The sequence below is a fragment of the Doryrhamphus excisus genome, chromosome 19, assembly GCF_030265055.1.
Source record: "Doryrhamphus excisus isolate RoL2022-K1 chromosome 19, RoL_Dexc_1.0, whole genome shotgun sequence".
NCBI classification, from domain to species: Eukaryota; Metazoa; Chordata; class Actinopteri; order Syngnathiformes; family Syngnathidae; genus Doryrhamphus; species Doryrhamphus excisus.
Genome location: NC_080484.1, coordinates 15,118,133 through 15,126,076, shown reverse-complemented (window position 1 = coordinate 15,126,076; position 7,944 = coordinate 15,118,133). Strand labels below are relative to the sequence as shown.

Below are 7,944 nucleotides of genomic sequence, written 5' to 3'. Positions count from 1 at the left end.
TCGTCCGTCCTTCCGTCTGTCCTTCTGTCAAACTGTCCTACCGTCCATCTGTCCTTCTGTCTGTCCTTTCGTCCTTCCTTGCGTCTGTCCATCCTCCCATCTGTCCTTCCGTCCGTCTGTCTGTCTATCGTCCGTCCTTCCGTCTGACCTTTCGTCCATCCTTCCATCTGTCCGTCCTTCCATCCTACCTTCCGTCCGTCCTACCTTTCGTCCATCTGTCCGTCCACCACAAAAAAAGTGAAATGTGCTAATGATATAGGAGGACGTGTACGCTGGTGAAAATATGCCTCGTTTGTCTCAGCTTTCTCACCACTTTGCTGGGAGGAGGAATGGAAGGGAAGGGACGGGAAGGGAAGGGAAAGGAAGGGAAGGGAACCACAGAGAGGACAACACCCTCGTCTATCTTTAGAGCGGGAAACACACACGCACCAGCTGCCTGTATGCACTCAACATATTCATATCCATAACCATATCCATAACAATATCCATAATCATGTCCATAACCATATCCATAATCATAACCATATCCATCAATGAGAAAAGACAACATGGAGGTCTGTAGCATGTGCTAGCTGTGTTTCTGTCATTGACTCCAACATGCAAACAGAAATCAGATGAGACGGACAACAAAGTAAATCCAACAAATATTTCACTGATATTTCATTTTTTTCATTTTAGTTTTTTTTTTTTTACAAAAATTTTTTTTTTTACATTCTTGACGAGAGAATAGTTGAACACAAACATGAATAATAAAGCTGTCACATGGATGGCGTCTACATCAACAACTTAAATTAATATAAATAATCATGTGCAACACTGCCACACACACATATATATATACTGTACACACATACATAGAGTACATACACAGTACATAGAGTACATATACAGTATGCAGTATATTTATCCCATAAGCCATTGATGGTCAATATTGAAATAGTTTCCCGTACATTTTACCATATTATCAACATTGCACATTTTTTTCCCTTATTTTTATTACACTTCCTTATTTTACAGGAAATACATATTTTACAAAAATCTCACTTATTTTATAGATTTTTTAACCCCCCCCCACCCCAGATACTAGTGTACATGAAACCTACAGTTACCTTAGGGATACTAGTGTACATGAAGTATACTGTATACAGTACACGGTGGGAGACAAGACAGGAAGTGGGGACGGTTGGGGGCGGGGTGTGTTTGTGATCAGCTGTCCGACTCCTCTTGGCTTTTGGTGTGTTGGTTTTTTCCCGCCGAGGTTTTGCCGCTTTTGTCCCACGTGGTGTCCGAAGGCTCCTCGGACGACGAGCGTTTCTGCCGCCTCCATTTGGCGCGTCTGTTTTTAAACCAAACCTGTGGAAGACACCGCAGGAGACGTCACGAGCTGGTTCGTTGTCGTCGTGGTGCGTTCATGGATCCCACCGTCTTCCGTTTCTTCTATACATACACGCGATACTATGGCGTTATAATAATAATAACATACTTTTTGTTGACTCGCTGAGACAAATATGAAATACATAAATACATATCCACACCGGATGTATTCATATTCCTATTCACGTTATCCCATTCTTAAAAATGACTATTATTTATGAATGAATTATTGACGAAAGGGCTCTTCATGAGTTATGATTATTTATGGCAAGAATGCACGTGCCCGTCAAAGTACGTCATTAAAATGTTTCCGTGTTGGTTTTAAAAGTGACATTAAAAAAATAATAATGACGTAAATGATCATGTTTGAATTGATAAACGGATAAATTATATTTTACTGTTTCACGTATAAATATATATATATGTGAATTTATGTTTAAATGACACGTTATTATTATTATTATTTATGGATAATATATGATACGAAAGCAAACATTCTCTGTGTAGCATCGATTTTTAAATGATAAAACGTTTGGAATATCATCATATTTGTATTCGTATTGTATCTACGATGACAACAAGTGCACGTGCCCATAACATCCTGTATGGGTGATGCACGTGCGTCCCTTACAGCAAATACGGGATGTGACTGTAAAGATGGCGGCAGCAATAATAATAATAATAATAATAATATTAATAATAATAATAATAATGACGGAATTGTGTATGTCAAAATGAGCAAACGTGCGGCGCTTCTGACCTCGACCTTCTCCTCCCGGAGGTGGACCTTGCGAGCTAGCTGCTCCCGTGTGCCGACATCCGGGTACTTGGTCTCCTGGAAGAGGCCTTCCAGGGCCTCCAGCTGCTCGTCCGTGAAGATGGTCCGGTGCCGCCGCTTCCTGCGGCAGTGGAGCTGGTTGAGAAGCTGCAGTTCGCTCCGCGACAAGCCGCCCATGTTGACGTACGACATCAGCTGCCGGGGCACCGGGGACACCAGCACCGGACTCTCGTAGCCTGCGTGGCAAAGCGGCGCAAGGGCGTCACCGGGGAAGAAAGGGAAAAGTAACCCGAGAGAACGTCCACCCCGACGGTTTGTCTTTACGGCCTACAGTGATGGCAGCCATCCGTCACTACAAGGCACGTGCACCTTTTCTATGTCGTGTGCGCGTGACAAACAATCATTTAGTCCCCGCACGTGCCAAGCTCAGGGCCTTGTACGCTAAAATAATTTGCCCTCTTTTTGGTTTTCCAGACCTTAAAAAACAACACGCACGTTTCTCACCCGCTTTATTTTATGGCCTGGGGCGAGCACACACAAATACTATGTAACGTCATAGCATTTTTGCTTTATTTTAGCCGTTTTTAACAATCCAAACATTTAACCTTTAACCTTTGCTTTAACGGGAGCCAGTCAAGAACATCCCACAGGAGGCTTTTTGGATTCTTTGGCTATTTCTTGTTTTCATTCTTTTTGTTGTTATTGTTGGTGGCATGTGGAAAATTCTTACAAATATACACGCACACGCAATAAAAAAATGGGGGGTGGACGAAAAAAAAGGTTAACACGGCAGACAAGATATAGCTATATAGTGTATATCTATAGCTAACACCATAGCCTCTATATTTATATAGTGTATATCTATGGCTAACACCATCGCCTCGATGTTTACGTAGTGTATATCTACAGCTAACACCATAGCTTCTATATCTATATAGTGTATATCTATGGCTAACACCATAGCCTCTATATCTATATAGTGTATATCTATGGCTAACACCGTAGCCTCTATATTTATATAGTGTATATTTATGGCTAACACCATAGCCTCTATATCTATATAGTGTATATCTATCTATAGCTAACACCGTAGCCTCTATATCTATATAGTGTATATTTATGGCTAACACCATAGCCTCTATATTTGTATAGTGTACATCTATAGCTAACAACATAGCCTCTATATTTATATATTGTATATCTATGGCTAACTTACCTATATATCTATATAGTGCATATCTATAGCTAACACCATAGCCTCTATATCTATATAGTGTATATCTATAGCTAACAACATAGCCTCTATATTTATATATTGTATATATATGGCTAACTTACCTATATATCTATATAGTGCATATCTATAGCTAACACCATAGCATTTGGGATGATCTTACAAAATTTGTTAAAAAGTTATTTTTTTTAATATTATTTTAGTATTTTTATTGTTATTTTTTGTTCTGGCCTGTATAATTTAAATAAAACCCAACATAAATATAATATTTTATATTTTTATATAGCATTTTTAAAGAAAATTATGATGAAAATGTTTAATTGTTGTACTTTAAACCCCCCTAAAAAAGCCCCCATAATGCAACGAGGTAAAAAAAAAAAAGACAAATGAGGAAAAAGCATTGCTAACAACATCAAGTGAATACTTTTTAAATAAAGTTTTTCTGTTTAAATTGTCACTCATTGTGTTTATTCATATTTTTTCTATTTTTTTATTTGTTGGCAGCGCGGGGGGCCACTTGTGACCACCTCTTCCTTCATCCGCTAAACCCCCCCAAGTGAAGACAGTGCTGGTGGGGGGGGGGGGGGGGTCAGCCTGGTCATCCTGCTGTCATATTCCAAAGGAACCTTTTGTCCTGACACGAGTTACGAGTTACACAAAATGTTTCCCCACCTTTTGTTGTTTTTTGTATTTTATTTAACGCTTACGAGAGCGCCGCAGGTCACAAGTCGCCCCCGTGCCGCCCTTTGGACAGCGGTGGTTGCCGGGCGCAGCATCCGAGGAAGAAGGAAGATGATCTCAGATAGCGGAAGGAAATATTCCTTTTTGTGCTGATATGCTTTGTTATGATATGTTTCATGTCCACGCTGGACGTGAGTGAAATGTTGCTTATGAATGATTCCATGCATGCCCGGGGGTCGTATATTAGTATATATGTTTAATATATATGTATATATGGTATTATATGATATACATATATACCAGAGTAAAGAAGGAAGACGCTATTGCTTTTTGTTATGAATCCTTTCTGCCTTTTTGCTGTACTTTTTCTATTTTTCTGCTTGTTTTTGTGTGTGTGCTTCATGTAACCTGTGGTGTGGCACAAACGGCCCCCAGGCTGCACTTTGGACACGCTTGCATTAGCGTGTGCTATCATTCGATTTCATTTCCTTGTTGGAATGTTTTTGTATGTTCTATTTAGGAATGATTGAACTCATCTTAGTGATGCCCTGGAGAGGAAGCCACATTGGAAATATATTCATCATATATCATCTAATATTATATATGATCATATTATATCATATCCGATATTTAGACACATGCTTGAAGAGTCTCGAGCTACTATGATGCAACAGGTTATGTACAAAATACATATTTCATTCATTCGTCCTTTATTTAACCATATTGAACCACATATATAACCACATATTTTACCATATTTAACAACATATTTAACCATATATTTTACCATATTTTACCACATATTTAACCATATATTTTACCATATTTTACCACATATTTAACCATATATTTAACTATATTTAACCACATATTTTACCATATTTAACCATATATTTAACCATATTTAACCACGTATTTTACCATATTTAACCACATAGTTAACCATATTTAACCACATATTTAACCATTTATTTAACCACATATTTAACCACATATGTAACCATATATGTAACCATATATTTAACCACATATTTAACCATATTTAATCATATATTTAACCACATAGTTAACCATATTTAACCATATGTTTAACCACATATTTAACCATATATTTAACCATATTTAACCATATATTTAACCACATATTTAACCATATATTTAACCATATATTTAACCACATATTTAAACACATATTTAACCATATTTAATCATATATTTAACCATGTATTTAACCACATATTTAAACACATATTTAACCATATTTAATCATATATTTAACCACATTGTTAACCATATTTAACCATATATTTAACCACATATTTAATCACATATTTAACCACATTATTAACCATATTTAACTATATATTTAATCACATATTTAACCGCATTTAACCATATAATTAACCATATATTTAATCACATATTTAACCATATTTAACCATATTTAACCATATACTTAACCACATATTCAACACATATTTAATCACATATTTAACCACATTATTAACCATATTTAACTATATATTTAATCACATATTTAATCATATTTAACCATATAATTAACCATATATTTAATCACATATTTAACCATATAATTAACCACATATTTAACACATATTTAACCATATATTTAAGCATATTTAAGCATATTTCAAGAAGAACAGCCCCGTGTGGTTTTATTCTTATTCAAAAAGCCTTTTTGATGTTGCTTTTCTCATCGGATTACATTTTCCGCACCAGAAGATGAGAAGATGATTGTTTGTTTTTGAATTTTGGTTGTGGAAATGATCCACCTAAAAAGACGATAAGGACGATAACAAAGTCGACTTATTAAAGGAAAGATATCATTTTTGGAACGAGTAACGTTTCCACGCCGAACCGTGGCAGTCGGAGGGAAGAAAAAGAGAAAAAGAGAAAAAGAGAAAAAGAGAAAAAGAGAAAAAGAGAAAAAGAGAAAAAGAGAAAAAGAGAAAAAGAGAAAAAGAGAAAAAGAGAAAAAGAGGAAAAGAGGAAAAGAGGAAAAGAGAAAATAGAGAGCTTTGCTGAGCAAGTAAAGTGTGTTTACCTGGCGGCATGCAGGGGCACTGCCGCGGGCCGAGGCCGTGCACGGCCCCGCAGCACGGCAGTCCGGCGGCGCCCTGGACGTGCATCTGTCCGGCGTAGTAAAAGCCGTTATAGCCGACCCTGCTCCCGTTCACGGACGGGACTCCGGCCACGGAGGGCCCGCCGCACGGGGCCGCGTACAGTCCGTTGTAGTCGGCGTAAAGCGAGTCGTGGCCCGGCAGAAGCACCGGGCCGCTCCGGTGCACCAGCAGCGGCTCCTTGCAGCTGCTGGGCCGGCCGGACAGGATTCTGTCGATGCTGAACATCCCGGCGGGCATCGCGCTCGGGGCCGGGGAAGGCGGGACGTCGAAACGCGACTTGAAAAAGACCTAAAAGTGAAAGTGAGAAGCTACAAGGTCGCCATGGTGACGAGGAGGACAACTTGCTGGCTCGCTGGCGTGGAAGCGGACTCTTGGATCCGAAGTGGACCAGCCCGGAGGAGGGAAGGTTTTATAGTCTACTGACGTCACTACGAGCACCGCACACAGACACGAGCACACGCGCACGCTGTGTGTGTATTCCCAATTAAGTCAATTAAGATAATCTTATTGTTTGCAGACGATGCCGGTCGCACCTTTGTCCACGTCAGGGTGTCCAAAGTGCTGACAACTTTATTCAGACAACTTTTTTTTTTTTTTTTAGCCTTTTTAGAAAAATATAAAAATGTAGAAAACCTGAATCCTTCTTTTTTGTTTTTGTTTTGAATGAGTTTGGACAAGACAAGAGTTTATCCTTATCAAATACTTCCTCCATTGAATACACGTTGTTGTTGTTTTCTTTCTTTTTCATTTGTTTCATTCATTTGTTGATAAAAACACTCATTTAGTAATCAGCTTTAGTCTAACAATTCCACTCAGATAGAAAAAAATACAGAGGCACCATATCTTTGTTTTCAAACTGATACAGGTAACTTCTGGAAACACAGAAAAACTATTTGCAACCGTCTACATACACTTTAACATGTTTAGAGCCCCCTAGACATGAAATAACACCCCTATAGTCACCTTTACACTCCTATTAGCCAATATAGTAGACATCATAAGAGAAAATAAGACATAGAAAACCTGTTTACCACCTTCTAAATACACTTTTTAACATGATTAGAGCCCTCTAGACATGAAATAACACCCCTATAGTCACCTTTACACTCTTATTAGCTAATATAGTAGACATCATAAGAAAAAAATAAGACATAGGAAACCTGTTTACCACCTTCTAAATACACTTTTAACATGATTAGAGCCCTCTAGACATGAAATAACACCCATAAAGTCACCTTTACACTCCTATTAGCCAATATAGTAGACATCATATGAGAAACTAAGACATAGAAAACCTGTTTACCACCTTCTAAATGCACTTTAACATGATTAGAGCCCTCTAGACATGGAATAACACCCCTATAGTCACATTTACACTCCTATTAGCCTATATAGTAGACATAATAAGAGAAAATAAGACATAGAAAACCAGTTTACCACCTTCTAAATACACTTTTAACATGATTAGAGCCCTCTAGACATGAAATAACACCCATAAAGTCACCTTTACACTCCTATTAGCCAATATAGTAGACATCATATGAGAAACTAAGACATAGAAAACCTGTTTACCACCTTCTAAATGCACTTTAACATGATTAGAGCCCTCTAGACATGGAATAACACCCCTATAGTCACATTTACACTCCTATTAGCCTATATAGTAGACATAATAAGAGAAAATAAGACATAGAAAACCAGTTTACCACCTTCTAAATACACTTTTAACATGA

The 7,944-nt window shown here is 37.8% G+C and overlaps 1 protein-coding gene across 1 annotated transcript; it reads right to left on the bottom strand.

Annotated features, from left to right (window-relative positions):
• Window positions 1-585: 585 nt before the first annotated feature.
• gsc (goosecoid) lies at window positions 586-6,652 on the bottom strand. Its single transcript, XM_058057058.1, has 3 exons — window positions 6,133-6,652; window positions 2,135-2,388; window positions 586-1,353 (listed from the first exon to the last, which is right to left on the bottom strand). Exons 1-3 carry the CDS (start codon window positions 6,446-6,448, stop codon window positions 1,207-1,209), a joined length of 717 nt encoding a protein of 238 aa, XP_057913041.1. The 5' UTR covers window positions 6,449-6,652; the 3' UTR covers window positions 586-1,206.
• Between the last annotated feature and the right edge of the window lie 1,292 nt (window positions 6,653-7,944).

Coding starts and splice junctions, on each gene's coding strand:
- gsc (XM_058057058.1), bottom strand. CDS start 6,448: ATGCCCGCCGGGATGTTCAGCATCGACAGAATCCTGTCCGGCCGGCCC. Junction 2,389..6,132: donor GTGCCCCTGCATGCCGCCAG/GTAAACACACTT, acceptor TTTGCCACGCAG/GCTACGAGAGTCCGGTGCTG. Junction 1,354..2,134: donor TCCGGGAGGAGAAGGTCGAG/GTCAGAAGCGCC, acceptor TGTCTTCCACAG/GTTTGGTTTAAAAACAGACG.